The 23,893-nt window shown below is 46.5% G+C and overlaps 6 protein-coding genes across 6 annotated transcripts; 3 read left to right on the forward strand and 3 right to left on the reverse strand.

Annotated features, from left to right (window-relative positions):
• The first annotated feature begins 696 nt into the window (after positions 1-696).
• F4817DRAFT_346633 (maintenance of telomere capping protein 1) lies at positions 697-3,350 on the forward strand. Its single transcript, XM_049304437.1, has 2 exons — positions 697-1,935; positions 2,014-3,350. The coding sequence occupies exons 1-2, from the start codon at positions 1,347-1,349 to the stop codon at positions 2,997-2,999; spliced, it is 1,575 nt and encodes a 524-aa protein (XP_049156183.1). The 5' UTR covers positions 697-1,346; the 3' UTR covers positions 3,000-3,350.
• A 202-nt stretch (positions 3,351-3,552) lies between these two features.
• Positions 3,553-6,253, reverse strand: F4817DRAFT_218373 (uncharacterized protein). The gene is made up of 5 exons (XM_049298782.1): positions 5,562-6,253; positions 5,250-5,442; positions 4,894-5,190; positions 4,598-4,841; positions 3,553-4,527 (listed from the first exon to the last, which is right to left on the reverse strand). Exons 1-5 carry the CDS (start codon positions 5,934-5,936, stop codon positions 3,735-3,737), a joined length of 1,902 nt encoding a protein of 633 aa, XP_049156184.1. The 5' UTR covers positions 5,937-6,253; the 3' UTR covers positions 3,553-3,734.
• Positions 6,254-9,381: 3,128 nt separating this feature from the next.
• On the forward strand, positions 9,382-10,396 carry F4817DRAFT_318764 (uncharacterized protein; the record flags this gene model as incomplete). The annotated part of the gene is made up of 3 exons (XM_049300955.1): positions 9,382-9,581; positions 9,809-9,971; positions 10,073-10,396. 3 exons carry the CDS (start codon positions 9,382-9,384, stop codon positions 10,394-10,396), a joined length of 687 nt encoding a protein of 228 aa, XP_049156185.1.
• A 455-nt stretch (positions 10,397-10,851) lies between these two features.
• Positions 10,852-13,732, reverse strand: F4817DRAFT_218402 (uncharacterized protein). Its single transcript, XM_049298783.1, has 5 exons — positions 12,998-13,732; positions 12,111-12,946; positions 11,664-12,045; positions 11,125-11,570; positions 10,852-11,046 (listed from the first exon to the last, which is right to left on the reverse strand). Exons 1-5 carry the CDS (start codon positions 13,593-13,595, stop codon positions 10,969-10,971), a joined length of 2,340 nt encoding a protein of 779 aa, XP_049156186.1. The 5' UTR covers positions 13,596-13,732; the 3' UTR covers positions 10,852-10,968.
• A 2,248-nt stretch (positions 13,733-15,980) lies between these two features.
• On the reverse strand, positions 15,981-17,087 carry F4817DRAFT_318766 (uncharacterized protein; the record flags this gene model as incomplete). The annotated part of the gene is made up of 1 exon (XM_049300956.1): positions 15,981-17,087. One exon carries the CDS (start codon positions 17,085-17,087, stop codon positions 15,981-15,983), a length of 1,107 nt encoding a protein of 368 aa, XP_049156187.1.
• A 5,769-nt stretch (positions 17,088-22,856) lies between these two features.
• F4817DRAFT_360755 (uncharacterized protein) lies at positions 22,857-23,774 on the forward strand (the record flags this gene model as incomplete). Its single annotated transcript, XM_049306317.1, has 3 exons — positions 22,857-22,996; positions 23,067-23,603; positions 23,675-23,774. 3 exons carry the CDS (start codon positions 22,857-22,859, stop codon positions 23,772-23,774), a joined length of 777 nt encoding a protein of 258 aa, XP_049156188.1.
• Positions 23,775-23,893: the final 119 nt, after the last annotated feature.

The following is a 23,893-nucleotide window of genomic DNA, read 5'->3' on the forward strand; positions in this document are numbered from 1 at the left end:
AAAACTTGAAATATACAATAGTCAAGATTGAATGGATTTGATAAAAAAGAAGTTGGATAAAGGCTTTTGAAAGAGTCACTCGATCGTATGCTGAAATGGTTGTCAGTAAATATAGTTGGTACGATTGCAGGTGTGCAGGTGTGCAGTGAGTGTGTTGTGTGTTATGTGTTATGTGTTGTGTAAGAGAGACGTGGTGAGAAAAAAGGTTGATGAAAGGAGCTGACTTGGTAGGAAAGAACGATCGAAAGAACGATCGAATTTGATGGTGACGGTTAGGTTGGAAATCAGTAAACCTTAGGCGGTCAATACGTACCTGAAAAAAATACGAAGTTATTGCCAATAAGAATCAGAACGGCCAACTTTAAAGATCAAGAAGTAAATAATATCGAAGGGGACTTGATTCGATATTTCTATCGAGTGCTCCGTCTCGCTGCTCTCTGCTGCTATGACTGCCGCCAACCTTATTATTAGGTGCACTGCTAATTTCTCGAGGTTCGGCTGTTCAAAGCCACAGATGAGATCCCGATTTGAATGTACTAGCCACAATACTTATCCCACTTGCTGGATTTTACTAAAGTACATAGGTATCATTCCCATTTTTGGCCAATGGGATAACACGAATATGCCAAAGTTCCTTTCTTGGCTACTTTTGGATCAGACGCCCTTGTAACTTCCCTGTCAAAGCTGCGGGAGATCACGTAATATACCTACATCAATTAAGCACCCAGGTACCCAGATACCCAGATAGATACATATACATATGTACCTATGTACATCCAATAATGGTTCGTGTGTTGCTGCCACTGGTCCGCCTACCCCGTTTAGTGACGACAGTTCCTGATGGAACTTGGTCAAAGCTTTCCATGTCCCGTCTTCTTTCCCGAAACCGAAACCCTTCCATCAACTGGTGATACTGATACTATACTACCTTACATATCACATAACATATATCACATGCCATATTGAACTGTCCATTTCCCCCCATCCTCTATTAAAATTATTGTCCCATTCAGCCTCTACAAAAATAGTTGACATAGCATCTCTTCTCAGTTGTTGAAATAGTGTTTGTTGCATCTGCCGACGAGTATCCCATAAACAGTTGCAGTCGAATCCGCTCAAACTATTGGTTCCCCGCGGCCCTGCATACATACCTCACATATGTACAAGGCCACAGCGAATCATAGTCAATTCCTGTGTACATCTAGTTAGGATCGCAATAGCTCCTCGTAGCCTATTTCTTAGCGCAGAAACCCTCAGGTATCCTCTATTTGTTTTCTCTCGATCGCAATTGCTAGCGATCCCTCTCTAATAAAGATACCCTCCCCCCACTACAATTACTACCCAGCATGGCAGCGAGGCGGTCAAAGGCGTCTGCCGATGATGGATTGAATGAGCTCTTCGAAGGAATCGACGAGAGCGTAGTTAAGAAGCCTGCTAGTAAATCTAAACCGGCTCCCTCTAAGACTCGAGGCGAGAAGCTCAAGAAAGACATACCTGGACTTGCCGAGCTGGAGGACGAGCTTGGCGAAGAACCCGCCCGACCCCATACTCCTCGCGTCAAAGAGACGTCTACCAAGGCACCTGTTAAACGAACTAGCACAGCAACACCTCCGCCCGGTGCCCCTCGACAATCCGAAGACAAGCCAGCCAACGTCGCGCGCAAGTCCGTCGATAGCACTCGCTCCCTTCACGCAAGCTTCACCCCCAGTGCCACCAGCTCTGATCTCCAGGATGCCGAGAAGAAGGGGTCAGCCGAAGAGACAGCACCAGCTGCTGACGGTGGTTGGTGGGGTGGATTGTTTGCTACGGCCAGTGCTACAGCAAATGCAGCCATGAAGCAAGCCGAGGCTGCATACAAGGAGATCCAGCAGAATGAGGAAGCCAAGAAATGGGCTGATCAGGTTAAAGGAAACGTTGGAGCTCTGAGAGGTCTAGGTATGTATTTGAATACGGCGCCTACCTATTGAAAGAGGTTTGGCTAAGAATATATTGAACTGACAATCTTGCTTATAGGCGACGGTATCCGCCAGCACGCTTTGCCTACCTTCGCCAACATTTTACACACTCTTGCCCCGCCTATCTCCTCTCACGAGCGTCTACTTATCCACATCACCCACGATATCGTTGGATACCCATCGCTTGACCCTCTTATCCACGAGGTCTTCAGCCGGGTCATGTCGCAAGTTGAGGGCGGCGACCTCCTCGTCATCCAACGCGGCCATGAGAATACCGCTCGACGATCCTCAGACGCCTTCTACAAGAGTTCTTCCAACTCCGCCGGCTGGCGTGACGGTCCCTGGTGGAGGCAAGTCGATTCACCTCGCGACCTAGGTGCTGTGAAAGGTATAATCGAAGGGACCAAGCTCTGCCGCGTTAGTGCTGAGAGCTATTCCCACGACTACTTCGCGGCTAGTGGTGGCGTTTCCGAGGCGCAAAAACGTGCCCTGGAGCCCGTGAGCGAGGAAAATCCCGTGCGAACCAGTGACATCTTCCTCGCTGTCCAACCTATCGTCGTAGACGCAGACACCGCTCTTTTCGCTGGTAGCACAGCTGGTGAAGCAGAGAAGGAACCCAGCGCCGTAGCCGACGACAGCAGTGCAGACCCTCACATCTGCTTCGCCGTCTACGTCCTCGACCCGATCCACGACATCGTGTATAGCACCGTGAGCCAGTACATCCCAGCTAAATGGATCCGCTGGTTGGATGCGCCGGCACCCTTGACGCCTGCCAGCGGCGAGAGCGAGCAGCAGCTGGGTCTAGAAGGCATAAACGTGCCAGACGAGATCCGGGAGATCGTGGAGAGCGGTGGCGTGGACCCGCGCGAATGGGTTGCCGAATGGGTCGAGGAGACGCTGAGCTTGAGTATCGGAGTTGTGGCCCAGCGGTATGTGGCTCGTCGGATGGGTGTTGGTGAGGGGGGGCTTGGAAAGGGGAAGCAGAAGGTTGAGGAGTTGCTTCGGGAGGGTGGAGGTGAGGCGGCTAGGGCCGGGCTTATTTGATGATGGGATGGGATGAAACGAGTCTTTGCTTGCGGGAAGGGAATGGGACCGGGCGGCAAGAGAGAGGTATGTAAGTAGGTAATCAGCTGCTTACTTTGCGGTCTATTGTCTAGTGCTGCTTTCTATGGAGTTAGCCGGGTTGAATCTAGTACTTGATTTCTGGTCGAATTTGGAATTATGCTAGCTATCTACTTGTTGACTATATATGAAGAGATGTGGTAATATGTTATGATATTAATTTCAAGGGTTGTCTCAGGTGTCTTGTATACTTATAGATTGCTGTATCCATATAGCCATGCGAATTTAATGGGTGGGTTAACCTAGTATTTACTTAGGTATTACACAGTAAAATCTCATGGACTTCCTAATGAAAAGTGTATAACCTGTGGTTAGTATAACTAGTCTTCTTTCTATACAATTGGGTATTTAAAGTTTATCTTCAAAGTTAATATATTTCAGGAGGACCCCTATACCCCTATATCTCGTCAATTACGGCAAGACAAAATATGTACCCATTCGGGTCCTACGAGCCACAATAAAAACGCCCGGTCAGTTGAGTCAAACTTATTCTGATATGCTAGCAGTAGCATCTATTCATAGGCCTCAAGGTATATATAACTGCACCAGTTGATCTACCTCACAATCCTTATATAATATCTTTGCAACAACCCCATATCCGCTTCATCGTCATCCTAACCCCTCCAAACCCACGAGCAAGAATACTACCTATATAGCTCACTCCCTAGCAACCCTATCCTCAACCTTCTCCAAACTCCCTACAACCTTCAACTCCGCCTTCGCCGCCCTACTAGCGCCTTCCGGCTCAACGCGCTTTAGTGGGCGATACACCGGATCCCACATCTGCTCCCCAATCCACTCATCCAGTTCCCCTTTCTCCGTCGGTATCCCCTTCTCCCCCGCAACGCCATCCTCCACCGCCGCAAGAATAACCTCCCTCGCAACGCGCACGCTCACGGCCCGCACGTCCTCGACCCCCGGCAACAAGGGCGCAGTGTCGTCTTTCAGCGCGGGACTTAGATCCGCGACGCCGTGGACGGCCGCGACGAGCATTTTATCCGTGACTTTGGACGCGCGGGAGAGCACGGCGCCGAGGCCGATGCCGGGGAATACGACCGAGTTGTTGCACTCTGCCACTTCGATTTCGACTTGCGCGCCGTCTTTGCCCCAGGGGCCTTTCACGGGTTCGAAAGGCGAGCCGGTGGCTACTAGGGCCTTGCCGTCGGTCCATTTGAGGATATCCTCGGGGACGGCTTCGTGGAGTCTAGTGGGGTTGGATAGGGGGAGGATGACGGGGCGGTCGGCTCCTTTGGCCATTTCTTTGATGACTTCTTCGGTGAAGGACTTGGGGACGGTGGATGTCCCGACGAGGACGTTGGGATGGATTTCTTTGATGACGGATACTAGAGACGTCTCCTTGCCATCCCATTCGGATGCATCTTTGGTGTAGGCCCGTTGACCGTGGTCGACCTCGGTTTTAGTCGTGAGGAGGCCGGGCTTGTCAATTAGCCTGTAATGAGGATAAGTATTATACTACGCAAACAAGGCGGGTGCCAATCTCTCATAAGTTTCATACTTACCAGATTTGTTTTGCAGCCTCCTCCTTGCTAATCCCCTTCTCGGCAGCAATGGCATCTCGGACTTGATCAGCAATACCCACGCCAGCAGTTCCTGCGCCAAAGATGACCATCTTGGTATCCCGAAGTTTTTGCTTGCTGACATGCAGTCCGGCCATGATGGCAGCCAGGGTCACACACCCGGTGCCTTGGACATCGTCGTTGAAGCAAGGAATTTCCGGCCTATAATGGTCCAAAATACGACGAGCTGGATCTACGCGTTAGCCTGACGCCCATTCCTCCTATATAGGATGACTTACCATTCGCCAAGCCAAAGTCTTCAAAGTGGATATAAGCACGAGGAAACAGTTCGCGAGCGGATTGAACAAATTCATCAACGAGCTTATCGTACTTCTCCCCTCGTTCCCGCTTCTGGCGGAGACCGAGGTATAAATCATCATTAAGAAGACTCTCATTGTCTGTCCCGCAATCTAACACGACGGGCAAGGTCCGGTTGGGATGAATACCAGCGCAGAGAGTAGTGAGTACGAGCTTCGCAACCGAGATAAGAATCCCGCCTACGCCTTGGTCTCCTATGCCAAGGATCTCCTCGCCATCTAGTTTAATACGTATCAATATCACACCTATATAGCAATCGCTAATTCTGGGCACATACCTGTGACGACAATGTAATCGATATCTTCGGGGTTTCCCCATTGAGCCAAGTCATGTGAAACCCTGTCAATATCGTTGATGTTCAGAAAACAACCCTCGGGTCGTCGGAATAGGCGGGAGAAGTTCTGAATTGCATCACCTTCTGTTGGTGTGTATATAACACTGAACATCTCCTTCAAGTGGTCTTGTATAAGCTATAAGTCATCAGCATTATGATTTTTATAGTTAGGCGAGCCGAGATTGAGTTTGATTTATGAGGGATTATAGAAGTAACGAAGTACTAAGACCGGGATGAGCCGCAAGATAAATTTACCTTGAAATACAAGACTAGGTTCTGCTCCTTTAATGATGTCAGGAACGTGTTCTTGGCCAGGTCATCTTGTCTGGAGATGTACTGCTGGTATGCGCGCTCTACTTGCTGTTCGAGGGTTTGAACGCTGGTAGGCAATAAGCCAGTGAGATTGAACTCGCGCCTCTCTTCAGCCGAGTGTGCTGAGCCACGGTTGAAATATGGTGTATTCAATAAGACTGTTCCAGATACAGCGCATTCTATCGGACCGCTCGTGCTCAGCGGGAGGTGCGAGAACTTGGATTTGGTACTGGCCGGCATCTTAGACGTGGTAGAAAACGCTACGTGTTTAAGGTATTGATGTCTCAACGATCGTAAGAATGGACGGGTAAAATACATCAATATTTTATTAGAACAAGAAGTCGCTCACGGTAAAATAAGAGTAATAAAAGGCCAGACGCCATGACATTTGTTACACCACGGATAAAAACAAGTTTGAGAAACGAGAAAACCTGTATATACATTCAAGATTGGGATATAAAGCGCTCATTCGCACATGCAAAATGTACATGTGCAGAATCTAGGTGCAATAATAGGAGCGAACTGCTGTGTAGTGACGTCGTCCAACATCCCGACGAACGGGTGACAAATGAAATCCGTTCGGAGGGCGGGGATCACCGATGGGCCGAACCTAGTTGGAACTAGGCTGGGCACGGTAGACAGATGTAACACAAAAGCCGATATGTCGGAACGCTTGGAGCCTCGCTCATGTGGAAGACTGTAACGTAAAGCACAAGATGAGCGTGGACTATGATGGTCCATAGGAATTGATTTTATTCTTGCAGCGAATCAGTTATACGGACGATGCAAGCACCGTCCGCCCTATATCTCCAAACCCTCTCAGGACCACGACGCAAGACGCATCACGGAAGAAAGATCATTCGGGTGAAAGACTCGTAGGATGGTTCGAGTGGCTGGAGTAAGGTCTGCTGCGTTATAGAATTCAAAATAAAATGAGAAGATACAAACCTAGTTATAACACATCTTGCTTTCTTACGTATGTATTTCTACTATTAATGAGTGGTGTCGTTGATAGCATCTCAAAATGCAGATGGTAGAGTTGGAATGGTGAGTGTAAGAAATATTGAAGAGAATTTTTCAAAATGAGAAAAAGGGTCAAGCTACAAATTAACGCATTGACCACTACATATAAAAGCAGTATTTAGTGGGTCTGTCAGCCAGTTGCTAGGTACCTAAACGGGCCGGCAGGACTTACACTTACACCTCAGGAGTAAAACTCATATTCCATCGTAACATGCAAATTCGTACTCATTACAGGAAGATGGTCGAGCGGTGGCAGTAGTAAATGTTTAGAAACTTCTAAACCTACCGTTTACTACCAGAAACCCCTCGCATGGCGCATCTTACACCGTTTAATGGGCTTTTCCTTTTTCTTCTTTTTCTCTTTTTTCCCCGTTGAACCAGGTTTTAGATTTTACAACATGATCCATTGATCACCCAACAGCTCGTAAGAGTGATTTAATACAGGCTGAATTAATATTGGAATTTGTGTTATATCTCGAGTTCCAAATTTTGTCTCGGTCTATGCAACGTCCTTTCATATAGCCCAGTGTCTCTAAGATTTTGTTGACCACTTCTAGATTAGTACGAATTTACATGGCACGTTAGAGATTTACGACTATACCGATATTATGATGTATTCGTCTATACGAAGTGTTAATCTGTTTTCCTTTCGTATTACCTTGTTCTCTACCTATCTAGCTCGACGAAAAGGCCGCCCCCTCCATAGCCTCGAAGGCTCCATCTATAGTTCATATAATTATAGTTAACCTTATCTCTTTATACGAGTCGGTTTTAAGGAAATGACTATTCGTTTAAACTTTGTGAGAGATACAATTATTCCCAAGGCTCTACTACCTAGCATAGGCCGAAATAGGGTTCTCAACGAACTAGGCCCTAAGCACCGGGTGAATACGTATGCGATTCAATGGTGCCAATTACCCTTTCAAATAATTTTACATCCAAGGTACGTAAAACGTAACCTTTTCAGCCATGGCGTAGCTTCCATTCCCGGTCGTTATTCTACCCATCTCACAACGCACGGTCGAAAGTAGCATACATCTTGCTGAAAAGGGGTAAAACTTTGGCATCCTCAAGGGCCACGAGGCTGATGGACCGTTCGGGCCAGAATTCTAAGAACTAGGTTTAAATTATTTTAAGAGCGATGGGCTGATTATCCTGAGTTTACGAGGCCTCCTCGTTATCGAGGTATTGCGCATGGCGAGTCTGCATTAGCCCTCAGCCGCGGCGCACCAATAATATGGTCGTAAGCCTATACAATCGATCAATTATATAGCTGGCTTCTCCTCAAAGTTCGGCTTTGGTTTAAGCTATAGGTAAAATATAGTTGTTACCTATGCTATGTGAAATATCTTGCTCGGAGAACCGGAGCTTCGTCTCCTGGAATGTCACGTTAATGACTCGTCGGACGTCTCGTCAACAATTGTCTCATATTCGTAGTTGGGGGGGGGATCTGAATAGCTTCGCTAAAGGAACTAAGCCAATCTCGCGGTCGTGATGAATCTATTGGCCTTCTTTGTTGAGACACGGGATTGGTGGCTGGAACTACATCCGCATCTTCGTAGTATTGATTATGCGAAGACGGCTATAGTTACCCGATAGAATATCATGAATACCGACCTATTTACTTCGGCCTCGAAACTTTATGGGGCTAAATGTACTACACATTTCTTAGGGGCCTCGCTGTGGATATGAGTAACAGTTGTCGTCCCTGTTGACTTCGGCGACCTCGGGAAGGACACACGCTATCGGCGGAGATTACGGGTCTGTCCATGGATAATAAGTGTCCTTTGCTTATCCTTAATGTTAATTTTGAAGCCATGGCGCTTGTTATGGATCCATACAACACTACTGTCTACTTTAAGGGGAGATAGATGATATCCTCAATTGGTATCCTACCCCTGACTAGAATAAGACTAGTCTTGTACGATACTATCTCCTAAATATTAACGTACATAATACGGGGATGTTTCTATCAGGGAGTTCTTTCTAGTAGGGAGATCATAGGATGGTGCCTGGTAATAAAAATAATGCATCTAGACTTCAGCAATGACCCAGGTCATTACCCCTGACCCGTCGCGTAGTCACCAGCGACCTATGTACTGACCTAAAATAGGATAGGTTTCTCAGCATGAGAGTATTTGCTTTTTTACATTGAAGAAAGAGAAATAGATGAAAAAAAGAAGGAAGGAAATAGAGGGACAAAATGCAAAAATGCAAAAATGCAAAAATAAAAACGTACAACACCAGGGATTCGCTGGTCGTCACCGACCCAACTACTAATCCGGCGGTATTTGGCTTGTCTAGGGGAGAGCGGACGGGATCCCGAATTTTCCAAATCCTATGGTCGTACGTGATGTATTGGGCTGTTACTGGGACCTATATCCCTTCACCGATTGTTGTAAAATCCGTTGTGGCGGCACCAGCTGGCGTTCTAGACTACCAAATTAGGCAGTGGCAGGCGGATATACGCTTCTGCTAGTTTAATCACTATGAAATAGGCACATTTAGCATAGGATTGGTATCCCTTATTATTCAAAGTCGACAAGATGTTGCTTATGTTGCACAGTACTTGGTATAGTAGTCTAGGTGGACCAAGAAGCTAGGAAACAACTTCGTTGTTCCGCGAGGGAACTCTAACCTAAATACGGGAGCCTATGGCTACCTACCTATACATTAAGTACTGAACATGTTCTTTATTCTAGATGTCTTATCTAGAATCCCGGATGACAAGAAATTCGTCATGGGCACTAGTTGGTTGGTTCGGCCTAACATGCTTATCACCGCTAGCCACAATGTTTATAGTTGGTCTGGCGCCGGTAACGAGGACAAACTTGGCCGAGCAGTTCATATCAAGTGCTACATTGGCTACCACGGTAAGGATTCACTCAAGTCCCCAATCGTCCAGTGTCACTTGGCCAAGAACATCGTGACTACCGCTGAGTAGCCCATTGGCAATGACAACCGTCACCGTGACGTTGCTTTCATCCGAGTCAATCGTCCCTTCGAGGGAAACCTTCGCGTGTTCTCTTACAAGGCTACACCTAAGATTGGTGACGAGATGATTGGAGTTGTCGACTACCCCCCGGTGACACAACTACTAAACAGGAGGCTAACCATTCTTACCAAGCTAGTCTAGAGCCCCGGTAATTCGCAAGAACGCCAAACAGGTCGCCATTATCACATACGTTTACGGTGGCGGCGGTAAAGAACCAGCCCGGTATAATTGGAAAGCTCAGGAACGACTACAATGCCCTTCTCAGCGCCTTCGCTCAGAAGTACCCGGCTGCTGAGGAGTACGAGGGCATCAAACTCGTGAACCCGCTACCCGGAGTAGCCGGCGTTTCCGCTGCGAGCGAGTTGTCTATTCTCCAGCCAGCATTGACTATTATCCGACCCATTAGATCGACTACCTTGCCTTGTAATACTCCCAGACTGGCTTCCCTCCCAATGAAGATCTCTACCTTAAATTGGTCAACGGCGGCGCGGAGGCTGGGGGGTTCTTGGATAATCTAAAGGCTATCAGAAGAGTAGTTACTGGTATGGGGAAGGCCGCATTGCCTCTCATGTCGCCTCTGCTGGGACCTACCGGAGGACCTGCGTCCGCGATTGCTAGTGCGGTTCTTGGTGCGGTTGCCAAAATCTTCTCCGAATCTTTCATGGGCGACGCTAATCCTTCGTCGTATTACAGCCAGAATATGCGTCGAAGGGCACCGCAGAGCGTGCTATATTGGCCGAGGTATCCCTTAAATCAGTAATATTTCGAAATACTCTAGTATATGATTAATGAGACGTACTGTTCACTCTACCTAATAGTAATCTCATACCCTTTTTCATCGCCCCTAAAAAAGAGTATAACAGCCTTGTATCTCTCGTATTTCAAAGGTTCCTCCAATTATAGCGTATGAACTACTTGAGTAATGTTGCATCGTATACAACCGACCCTGATATATGTTTACGTAAACAAAGAACTCCTATTACCCCTATTAAACCTCGACGAGAGGTAAAACACAAGAACCGACAAGGTAACGAGACGCATAATTACAAGGCAGGAAACATATTTATCATAACGCATGGCATAAAGCGAATTGACTAAATGAAACAAAAACATTGCTATGGCTCTTCTCCTGGCCTAATAATTCATGCAACCAACCCGTCCACGCCATACAGACCAATACATCCATGTATCCTAGGTATCTCGAACATGCTGTATAGCCAAAACACACAAGATACCCATCCCTTAACCCCATCCTGCAGCTTGAAACACCATCTTCCAATCTAGAATAGAAAATATAGATCAGGCAAAATAGACGTAGCAGCAGCACCTTGTCTAACATCCACCTCCCCCGCCGCAACCGCCGCCGCCGCTACCTCCGCCGCCGCCGCAGGCCGCACCCGAGGAGCCGCACTAGAGAAGCGTGATGTTAATATCCAGTCACAGATTTCAGTAGCAGAGAGAGGAAGAACTAGTAAAGTTAAAACTCACACCACCGCCACTCCCACACCCTCCACCTCCACCGCACCCACCACTTCCACCGCACCCACCACCTCCTTGGCCACAGGCCCCCGCCGCGCACCCCCCTTGGGAACCCTGACCGGCAACCGCCTCGCCAGGGGCGCCCGTAGGGTAGCACTCGGGTGTGAAGTACATGGGGTAGAGGTACGGGCCGTACATCATATAGGGGTATCCCCAGTAGGAATGGTAATACTCCTCTCGGGGCGGGAGCTCGCGACCCCTTCTCTGGGCACGTTTCTGGGCGCGCTCGTAGTTGCGGTTGAGATGTTGCTGGTGCGCCTCGTGTAAGCGGCGGTGCACGGCTTCGCGATTGGCGTTTACGTCGGTGAACTTGACCGCGTTGTGTGCCGAGATGTGCGCGCTGCTGTCGGGGGGACAGAGAGCGGCTTTGCCGGATTTGTAGAAGGTTTCAGAGACTAAGGGGGGGAGTCAGCTTGAAAATAAATGATTTTTTACGTCGTGTGGATGGTGGTTATGTCAGATTTCAGTGAGGAGGAGGATAGACGTACCCTTCTCGTTCTTCGATATGCGGAGCTTGCTGCAGATGGAGGACACATGCGAAGCGCGGATCGACTCGCAATACCAACACGTACACTCCGAATAGACCTCGCCGTAGATTTCTTGGTATTCTTTGCTCGTCCACTCGAAAGCCGTAGATAGCTTGTCCTCATCGATCTTGTCGTCGTGATCGATCAGACGGCGCGTCTTCATATACATATACCTGGTATATATAAAAGGGCTGAGCTGATGCGTATGCCATGCCAAGTCAACATCGAGGGTTGGGACGACAACCTTTGAAGGGTTTTGGACCATGATGTCCACGAAGCGCTTGTATTTCTTAAGGAGTCGTGTCATTGTATCCCGAGCCGCCGGGCTGTGGAGCCAGTCAATCTATAGATAGGGTAAGCTTATGACTTTGCATTCAAAACCCGACCTTCAACATATTATAGGCATACCTTGTTCATCTTTTCCACAAATATGCTCTGGCGGAGAACAGCACCTCCAAGATCGAGAGCGAACGGAGAATGATTCCCCCAGTATCGTGACATCACTTTTCGGGTGTGTGCTTTGGCATCTTTGCCGAGACGATAGTGTTTGCCTATGTCACGTCCCATCATACCCTCTATCTGCTTAACAGCGCTGTTGTTGGTTAATGTGCGCTCGATGAGGACGCGGACATCATTCATCGTTGGTGCTGGATTTCTATGAGGGTTAATTAATAGCAGTAGCTCGCTGCGAAGGCGGAATTTGATAATTCTGTTTGGGAATGTTCGCTCCTGTTGGCGGGCCTGAAGAACCTCTCGTGGTAGTCCCGTATCGTTTTCTAATATCGTACCGGGCATTGGGCGACCACGGGAGAGGAGCCTCTGTGAGTCTTTAACAAATTTTGCTGCCTCGAGAAACTCTCTCGTGATGACTCTTCCGCATTTGGCACACACGTGTTTGAAATTTCCATCTCCATAACCCTCTCCGAGAAGATCAGGGTCTTTACCAGTGCATTCTTCGGACAGTTCGCATGTTGTCCATGGTATCCTAAGGGTCTTAGCGCAACTAGGACATTTGAGTACTTTAACCATTGGGTCATCAACATTGTCCCACTTCCGGCCTATAAGATTTTCCCATGCTTCCTTGCATTCGGGCGAGACATTGTAGTTGAAGTTGGCATCGATCGCATTGTCAACGAGCTGCCACGGCATGCCAGCCGTCCACAAACCATTCAGGCAGTATAGTATACAATCCTCGAGATATGCTCTGGGGTTGAGCATGTGAGCATGCCAGACCATTAAAACGTCTGCTCGAATTAGTGATGATATTATGTACACTCATTATAGATTTGACGTACCTAAAGGGGGAAGTATATGTTCGGCCCATTGGAGGGGCGTCCCTCTGGACGTGAATGCACCATATATCGTAGAGTCGGACCCTTCTTCGTAGTGGCCTTGCATATTTTTCTCTGTCAGGTGTTTCTTAGAAAGTGCAGTCCACCAGGCTTCGTATCGGTCCACGGCCCTCGCGACAAAAAGCGCCCATCGCTTCTCTCGAAGCTCAGCCAATCGCTTCACAGTCTTGTCTTCGAGCTTCTGCCCGTTATCGACAGTTTTGGACTTCTTATCCTGCTGTGAGAGAACACGGCTGTCGAAGAGACCCCAAATACCATCTGTATAGCCGACGTCCTCCTTCACACTCTGGAAGGCAGCAAGTAGCCTGAGATGCACAAGACAAGTATCGTGTGTTATATTTGAATCCCACGATGATATTTCAACGAGGTCAGGGGTAAAATTCATACTATGATCGAAAGTGGTATTTAACCCTTCGGTTGGCGACGTTGGAGCTTGGTCAGGGGATATTCCCCCATTTCCTTCACAATAGCTAGGTGGTGCTTCACTGCCCTCTCCATCCGACAATCCAGATATCGTATCGAGGTTGTTTGGCTTCGCCATGATAGAATAGTAGGATACCACGAGGTAGATCAAGGTATAAGAGAAACCGGGAAATAGGAGAGATTTGAGTGGTTGATGGTAAAAGCGTGGGGTGGTGAAAGGGTGCCTGGGAATTAAATGCAGCTAAATGGGGGAGTAGAATTTGTGTTCCATGAGCGATAACTAATGCATGTTAAATACTATTCGATTATTCCCGCTTAGACTAAAATCATGGTTCTAAGTTTCTAAGTTCATAGTTCCAAGATCATAGTTTTAAGTCAAGAGTACCTAAGGTTTATAAGATGCAAAGCGTTGCAGGGGGGGCATTACGCGAAGTTAAATAGGCGGAGGTCAGACGGTGGCTTAAGTTTTCGTACTGCTTTTTCTCGCAGGATTCAATGTTCTACCTAAGAGAATACCGATTTTGCTCCCATCCCGTAGGCTTACCTTTCTACGCTAATGCACAATGGCAGCACGAGGCGTACTGCATTTACATGAAAGCTTATCAAACATGTGTTGGGGTATTTGACCATGTATGTAAGGTACTTCCTGACTTTCTCTGAGCTAAGGTTCCTGCTAGAACACAGCTAAGTGTAGGTAAGGTAAGTACAGTTGGGAACAATATGATTGGTAGAATAATCCGGTAGTACTTACAAAATGACGCGTGATGGTTACACAAAATATATTACGTAAGGAAATCGAGGAACAGTGCCTAGACCCTGTAACTTTCTGACCCAGCTGTTTGTTCCAAAAAGCTTAAAAAACAACCCTTCAGTTTATGTTGCCCTATATCGACGTAGGTAGCCTAAAGAGGTATTCTAAAGATTAGGTATGACGTTCAATTTCATTCTCTATAATTACCTCCTATTGAGACTCTCTGTCTAGATTCGTCATTTGGCGCAAGTTTAGATATCTAGGGGTTTTGCGCAACTATTTCTATTTCTAGCGATCGGTGATTAGGTACCCTCCACAGTACCCCGGAATGTAGAATACAACACCCCGGGGTTGTGGGGGATCCTTCAAAAGCTTCGATGTAACTTCTAACCCGTAAATTTTCACCTTTGAAGAAATCCATATTACGCAGGATTTTCAGCGTGTCTCCAATTCGGCTTGGCAAGATAAAACAAGCTTCCACCCTTTGGAATGCGAATGCAACACCATTTTTCCTTGAAACAATATGAGGTTATGGTTACTGCAGACTGCAGTGACACCATCGATCATAATGTCTCGTCCCACCTCGCCTTGTCTTGCCGCGGGGGTTGCTAGGTAGTCTTAAATCGACGCTAGCGGCCTTACAGAATATCTAAATACCTAACCTATATGTAGCCAGATAAGGTGGAAAATGATTTCTACCTACTTTCTCGATCTAGGGTCAATAAAACTAAAGTATGAAAAACGCCTTGAGACCCAATCGGTCACCGTCCTTGCGAAGCTAAACGTTCAGCCCGACGGATCTCGGTGACGCAAATACGAAATCTTCATGCATAATATGTCGGTAATTAGTATTAGCGTATCGGTTTGACGGCTCTATTTAATAGCAGAAATACTAAGGATATGATGGTGTAGACACAAGGATATCACGATGTTTGAACAGTCCTATACTCTCCTATCAATACACACACCTAAGGTACTTCATATGAAACCTCGAGGTTGTGCAACATTAGCGGGACAGCCCGACGGTTGGGGATGGGTCATCTCATACTAGCCAAGATTAGATTGGGTAGTAATCATACTACCTAATGTATAAATTATAGAGTTAGTAGTCCGATTGTTAAAGAGTACTAGTATAATGCCACCACAGCCACAGAAACAACATCCAAGCCACGATAGCACAAGCATGTCACATAGGTACATGTAGGTACCTAAAGAAGGAAAAGTTGCCGTGAGACAGGTTCGATTAGCGTAATCTACATCCTGTCTAGGTAAATAACCAATCCTATCAATACATTGAACCACCCACCAGCCCTCATCAATGTATTGATTTCCCAAACAAGTCCGTGTCGAAGCATTGAGCCACCCACCAACCCTCATCAATGCAGTAACAGTAAGTCCCCCGCCAACTATTCCATCCGTCGCTGTAAAGTTTTCCACAACCCAGTGCGCCGCCCATCACGATTGGTTCTCCACGAACCAGTCGGTATATCCGTCCTTGTCGTTGTCGTTTCTCAAACCCAAAAATTTCCAAATACATGACCAAATTCCAACGCTATGCCGCTGTAAAGGCCATTCATCACCAAGTACATGTGAAAACAAAACAGTCCCATGATTCCAGTATGGTCCGCGATAACCCTCCCGCCCCTCCCCGTATCGCGGACCATTATCCAAGCAAACCCCAGTAGATATCCATAAGTAATTCCAAAAAAGTGCCCAGCCGCCAAGCCCTTCCTGTTAGGTAGTATCGTCGGATTAGATCGAATGTCGGCGTTGTCTTGGTTGAGGCTCTTGTGTGGCGTTAGAGTTGTGCAGAGAATGTGGACGTGGCCGTGAGGGGCGTCGACATAGGGGACATTGGCACTGGGGGTGGCGGGGGGCTGGGCGGCTGGGGGGACGGGGGACGCTTGCTGCCATGTCCTCTAGCATCTCGTCGATGGGCATATCCCAGGGATAGTCCCACATGTCATACTCGCTGACCCTGTCGTCACCAGCCTCGCCTTTGGTGCTGTCGAAGTAGGTTTCGTCGTCCGCAAAATCCGGATAGTCCGAATCATCCCCATTTACAAAAGTCTCAGCTGTCGAAAAAGTTGAAAGGTTTGGAGAATTCGGGGGCGTATTACACGAAGGACGACCCCGGGTGTACAAGTCCGGGTAATCTGGATGGTCCGGAGGATCTGAGTGGTCGGAATGGTGGGAAGACTCTGAAGAACCCCGGGGAGTCGGAGGACCCGGGGAAGTCGAAGAATTCGAAGAAGAGGAGCCATCCTGATGCGAATCTATCACGTTGTCTATGGAATCTACAATGTCACGTAGACATGCTATAACTTCGACAATTGCCTGATATAAAGGATCGTGGATACCAGAAGGAGCAGGATTATTCGCCGCCGTCTGCACCACTGGACCGCCGACAGGGGCATTGCTGCGTGGGGCGGGTACGGGGAGTCGAGGGATATGGCGGACATTTTGGAACAAATACAAAATATCAGTAGGGGGACCATTGGCATTGGGTACATTGGGTACATTGGGTACATTGGGTACATTGGGTACCGCAGGCCCCGAAGTTTCCCGATAGAATCGATTCAGTTCATCGAGTGTGGGCTCCTCGCCGAAAAGGTGGTGGAACGTGTTGTTGATGTTGCGAGATTGCTCTTCCCGGGGATCGGCTTGTGCAAGTTGAGGGTTCTGCTGTTGTTGTTGCTGGCTTGGTTGTGATGTAATGTTGAAGCTGAACTCGCCGAGGATGTTGTTGTTGGCATTGTTGCTGCCGTTGTTGCCGTTGTTGTCGTTGTTGTTGTTGTTGTTGTTGTTGTTGTTGTTGCTGTTGCCACCAGGGGGACTTCCTCCATTGTTTTGAGACATCTTGATAGAGGAGTTGTAGAAGAAAAGGTGGTAGGTATAGTATGATGGGAAAGTGTGTGTGTGTGTGTGTGTGTGTGTGATGTATGATGTGTGGTGTATAGTGTATAGTGTATAGTGTATAGTGTATGGTGTATGGTGTATAGTGTATAGTGTATGGTGTATGGTGTATAGTGTATAGTGTATAGTGTATGTTTATAGATTTTGCGTCGAGAATATCTTTATGAGTGCTGTGTGGAAATCTCATAGATAGAAAGGAAAGATGGTAGATGGAAAATTGGAGGATGGGCAAGACTTTATAGGCAGATTCTGAGGGCCCTCGCGAGAATGGACAGGTTGGCAACGGTAAGGTTTGGTATGTTACGTGTATTATACGACGAGCTTTGATAATACTAGAGATATAAAAGACTTCGGTGGCTAATACGAGGGACATAGCACATTATTGGCACGAGTATATGAGATAGTTTGACAGAAGAAACCTAATACACACGCGCTCCCTGCGGGTTATAAGGGTATACTGGGGAAGATTAGCATTGCTTGGACGTGGAATCCCTCGTTAGCCTGCTCAACTTGACTACCCAACATAATAGCGAAGGAAATAAAGCCAGACAAAGCGTCAGTGGGAAATAGGAGTCACTTAGGCGGCTAATACTAGTATCCACAAGCCCATAGAGTTTATAAAGACACGCCGTAGTAAGTAGAGATCGGTGCTCAACAGGCTCGGTTCAAGATGTGGGTGAACATCTATACGAGGAGATCAGTGCTACCAAATCCGTAAATAGTTCCCCTACTGGGAGGTATGCGTAAGCCAGGTCCGAGTTAATACGGGAAATAGATGATAATGTGTCTCTGTACCTATGTAATAGTGTATATTCTCAACATATTGACTGAGCCATTGTCAATCAGAATGTTGTGTCACGAAACCAGAAAGTATATCTCGAACCAATGATGAACGTAGATAGCTCTAACTACAAAAGTAATATTTCAAGTTCTATGATGTGAAGGAGTAAGAAACTTCGAACTATGGGATGTTTGTCTAGCATTTACCTAGCATGGAGTACTGTTGGGTTTATCTATATTAAAAGTATCTTCAACTGACTCTATGATCAGGTTGGGAAGGGCCCAGCCATGTCCACGGGTGAGGGCGTGCTGTATAGTATCATGTATCTGATTTGAGAGTCTGAGTAATCATCTATACATCCCCGCCAGCACGGTAACCGTTAGTGGCCTCCAATGCCTCTAGTATGCCAACAAAGTAGCTACCTGAAATTTTTGTATGACAGATCTCTTGGCTTTTACTTATTAATTTCCCATTGATCTCCAATTCTGGAGATGTAAAGCCTCGCAAAAACCACTCATATAGGCCATCAGGTATTTCCTTCATGGAAATTGCCTTGAAAGTTACCCTCCGGACTTAAACCGGGCGGTGGAGACCACTAACGTTTACCATACTGGCGAACGTGTGCAATATCTATCGTGAATACGTATCTTTAAGCATATATCATATTCGGGTATCAGTAATGGTGTAAAAAGTAGGCGGATAGGCGGGTTTAGCCGATCCTGATAGAAGCGTAGGCAACAAAAATATATGACAATTATACCGTGCGTAAGTACTTAGAATAAATCCAACGTCTATAATGCGCTTTGAAGTTCTAATAATAGAAGAATTACAGTTGGCAGGTTCCTTGGGGTGTCTCATAGATGGAATGACACAAATTAAGATTTCAATGATAGAAAATTTACTTTGAAAAGTCTCTAAGCTCGAGCTGTCATTTATACCTCCCTGGTTTATGATCGGACCTCGCAAGTAAATTGGCTACCCATTCAATGACGTAGCTAGCTCGTTTTCTCAAAATTATGGACAGTGGAATAGTACATAATTAGGAATCCCGCTATACAAACTTTGCCTACGAGTTTAATTACTCGGTTAACTATAGTCATATCTCGGATGTCAAAGAGTATTACGAGAAGACACGAGCGGGACCATCCATTCGGGTGGCGAAATAGCCCGAGTGTACTACTCTTTGGTAAAAAGGATCATGGCCCTACCACCTGCCCAACACCTGTGCAACTTTCACAGCTAGTGTCGTCATGAGTTTTCCACCCGCCAGTTGTCCGTATTGTTTTTTTACTCAACGCTTATATGGCTTTGGCACCTGCCAGCCCCAAGAAGGAAAAAGATACGTACTTGTACTTTAATTCACCCTCGAAACTTCAATACCTACCGGATTTACCACGGTCTCATACGTGACATACGTTGATTAGATACCTGTGACAGCCGTTATTAACAATATTCAGAAGGCCACTCTTTCTTCAGATATTAGTATTTTCGAGGTAATCTAATTGCGACGAGGTATAAGTCTGTATATACGGTGACTATTTCAAACGTAATCATCGTCATACACGGGATATAGGTAGCTACCTATCCATAAGGGTAACGATATAGCCAATCAAATATTATCATATTTCTTGACGCACACATTGTCACGAGGTGGAACTAAACAGTATGGTAACAACTTCGTTGTTCCGCGAGGAACTCTAATCTACCTATACATACTGAACATGTCCTTTGTTCTAGATGTCTCATCTAGAATCCTGACACACATCGCCAACATTATGTCCATGCCCAAGACGATTGCTGACACCCTGTCAAATACCCCCCGCCCCTTCCCGATAACAGATATGGTTCAATGTCGATGCTGTACTCATAGGTACACCAAAGACTTCCCTTCCCCGAAACCGAATTGCCATATCCCAGATACATTCAGAGTTTAACTTTCCCTCCAGTCTCCAAGTATCCCCGGGAATAATCTAGGAACTTCAGAATAAAATATTTGCTACGAGATTCAAGGTCAGTAATTGGAATTTTAATATGGCTTATGAATTGAAACATTTGAAAGACCGTCATATTAAATTAGGGGGAGAAAGGGAGAATAAGAAAAGAATTGAAAGAAAAAAAGAAAGATTATATGTAACCTGATTACTTACCATCTTGCAACAAAATATGTAGCCCAGAACCACCAGACAACACCATGCATCCATGAGATAGATTGGTTAAAAGGACTGCAGAATATATACACACAGATACCAAGAATGCCCGCCAGTTGAGGTTCGGTAGGAATGCCGGATTCGTCTTGCTCTTCTGTCGCTATTTTAAGATGACAATCAATTAACAGCAACAAGAATGAGATCATGATAAAAAGAAAATATAGGCTGATTAACCCCTCTCTATTACGGGGGTTTGTAGTGACGTTGTCGAGGTCGCGCAGGAAGCGGAGCGTCGAGGCCACGATAATTACTATGAGAAAAAACCCGCGGCGTGAGCTTGAGAGTTGTTCAGGTGTTTGAACAGGTCGCCTGGAAGGAATATGGTTCTTAAGTAGGGAGTCCATAAGTCCTGCTGAAGTAAAGGCGGGATTCTATGATCTTGCTGGTTGCTGAGGGTGTAATTGGAGTTTGATGACTAGATACCCAGGTATCTTAAGAGTAGGAAGGCTACTATAGATATTTGTAGAAGAGGGTTTTGACTGATGGTGGGCGGGGGCAGATCTTAATACTTACCTATCTTTATATCATGAGCTGAGGGTAGGTTTAACTTTCCTTCGGAACATTTAAAGTAAGAGCACGATAACTGTGATAGAGGCATTTGCTAGGGACTAAGAAGCAGAAACTCAACCAAGAATCACAAAAACCTTAATAGAGAACCATATTGCTATGACTCTAGAACCGGCCCATTTTACAAGCACAAAGCACAAAAGCTATGAAGAAGAGAGGATCGAGCGGATTCACTATTGGTCTAGGTGATAACTTAATTTATTTCATCGTACCAAGGTTGGGGCCAAAAGTCTGCACGGTCGTATTTGAGCTACCTACATCCTACATACAGTGGCTGATATCGCTATAAATATAGTGGTAAGCCACTATCCGACTTTCACCTTGGCGTGTTGGCTGGTACTGTATTAATAAGGTAAGAAACGTACAGAATATCGTGTTAAAGTCTATAATCTTTAAGGATATAAAAGGTCAATGGTATATAGATATGTTTTATAAACGTAAAGATAAATCCAAGTAACAGAAAGCCTCGAAACGCGCGCATAGACGAACTTTCTATCTCGTGGAAGTTGGCCGGAGACATCACCCCTTGTAAACTCGGGCATAACGATAGGTAGAAAGGCGCTTGGGTATATGCTATGTGTTGGGTATTTGCAGTAGCTGCTGACGAGCTTTCGATGGAACATAGTTACTACATACCTAGGTGAAAAAGAGCCAGGGCCTTCTTTTAGTCGCAGTTATAGTTTACTCGACAAAATCAGTAAACTTAAGTCATTAATACCATTCCCCTGAAATTCAATAGATACATCAAGTAGGTAGTCAGCATAGTATGCAATGACAATTAAATGTAACAAAGTTGCCTAGCCGTAACCCCGTAAGCAATGATAAGTAAGACATGCGGAACACATGCCGAGCACTCCTATAAGCGAGATACACTTCTATTTTTATCCTCGGAGAGGAAATGATTTTCGGAAAGCTGCCCGATGGGCCATCAGGCAATGAAGCGTTGAATTCATGCGCGTGCGAATGTGCGGTCAAGCGTGACAGTGCTCGGGTTGGTACAGTATAGGTACTGGAGAAATAGGAACTGCACTTTTTGCCAAATCCATAAATGTACCTAACCTAGGTTAGGACTTACCAACAACACGTCAGGCAACTTACTCCTGGAATTAGGTTACGGCTTGGCTTATTTTTCTGTTACCCCGAGGCAATTATCTGCAGGCGTGCGGCCGAGATAATGTCGCACTGCAGTTACATATGCATCCCGGACCGTGGGCACGGGACAATGGGTAACCTAGTTGTCGGGATTTGGAGGACGGGGCTATTGCTTATTACACCTTTCTATTTACAAGTATGTACGAGATATCGTGTCCTGTCCCAAAGTAATATCGAGCATCGTTTACCGTTATGTTTTTCAAAGGTAATATGATATATCACTATTTGAAATTTGGCGCCGAAGAAAAAAAAAAATCGAGGCGTGAAAAGGCAACACCGTCTCTGGCTATTCACCGTGTGCCACGAAGAGCGTTGGTTACACAGCCTGACCGTGAACCAAGTTCATGCATGACTGCGCTGCCAATTGCACATATCTTTGCATGATGTGGAGATGGAGAGACGCTGCGAGCCGTATCATTCCCTTTTGCCTACATAGTAACGTCGTGATGGTGTCACCGCTCTTTGCGCCATCTGTAGCGAATAGGTACTGGGGCTTCGGCAGCGCTCGGAAGTATGTCGCGTATGTACCTACTGAGTCGCTACTACGTCGCAATACCAGAATCCAGACCATCGGGTCGCGGTACCGGCCATTTGGTTCGCACCCTGCATATTATTGAGAGGTGTGATTGGGTGCTTGGACCCTGTCCTTGTAGTAATATTCATGCAATGCGACCGGGGTATTCTACCGTGGCCAACTGGATGAGTTCCCCGGGAGCCTTTCCGTACCGCTGGGCTGGGTCTTCGTGGAGAGGCAACGAGACTAGAGAAATGTCCCACCTATTCCCAGGAGATTGGGTCGCGGCTTAAGCTTTTGATCAGCATCTAGTACCATGAGCGTCTTCGAGCCGCATTCTGAGTTGAAGATTACCCCTCGTACTTGTATACTGTTAGATATGCTGGAAGTATTAAAAGGGTGCCCAAAGTCGCGTTTAGTTAGGATATTTCGACATAGCTTTATTCAACTACACTTATATATCGATCATTTCAATGAATAGCGTATGAAAAATGACCGTGGCCGAGTTCGATGATATTGAGTATGAGGGTATTGGAGGAGATAGCCATATCGACCTACGAAGTGAGCGATGCTTCCGTGATCATTCCCCTGGCGACACCGTTATCAGCTTGAGTGATGATGGACAAGCGCTGTAAGACATAATCAGTATTTTCACTAGTTATTAATAACGCCTGAAACTTTTCGACTGACTTCTATGGTAGTTACACTTATCCTATCCCTTCCTTTCAAGCTTTATCTCAGAGTCACCCAAGGCCAGACCTAAGTCCTCAGCAAACGCAATCTCATAGGCACCATGGCAATATTACTGAGACTGAAAACCTGGATGGTCCAAGCACATTGAGCTATGATACCCTCATCGCTATGCAACACCACGCACAACCAGGTTCGGTACGCGGGCTATCACCCCTAACAAGGTATCGGCGCGACACACAGGGGCATGAGAGGCTCGCCCTAGGAATGAAAGCCGAAGACCTTGGATCACATCTTGATATAGAGAGCCCTCCACCGTGTCTCAAGAAAGCGAACGGAGTTTCGAAATGTAGCAAAACTTCAATAATATCATCGTTACACCTAAGCCCGGCACCACACCAAACCCCAAGCGCGAGCCCAGTCCCATCAATGGACCCCGAAACTTCGTCGGCCGCCGAGCAACTCCGCGAGCTATTAAATGTCATCGAGGCTCCAGGCTGGAATGAAGAGGTATCCCCAGAAGAGCAGGCTGAGTATTTACGGAGAACGTACGTATGCCCCCCCTCTTCCCTTCCTTTATCCAACTTAGGTAGCCAACGACGCAAGGAAATCAGCTAAGATGCCGTATCAAGTACGAAGCTGAAGCGACGGGTCCAGTCCGAGATGAACCCGAGAGAGATAAAGCCGCCCAAGGTTCGCAAGCGGAGTCGACAGACTAGCAAAGACCGGCAGTCATCGTCGACCTAAGCGATAGGGATCGTTGGTATCGTAGCCCGGAGAAATATTACTATAGCCTTTATTGATAATTGGAATATGACTCGAGACACTTAAGGATGGA

This window comes from Daldinia loculata, assembly GCF_022478755.1.
Source record: "Daldinia loculata strain CBS 113971 unplaced genomic scaffold F4817scaffold_50, whole genome shotgun sequence".
In the NCBI taxonomy this organism is placed as follows: domain Eukaryota; kingdom Fungi; phylum Ascomycota; class Sordariomycetes; order Xylariales; family Hypoxylaceae; genus Daldinia; species Daldinia loculata.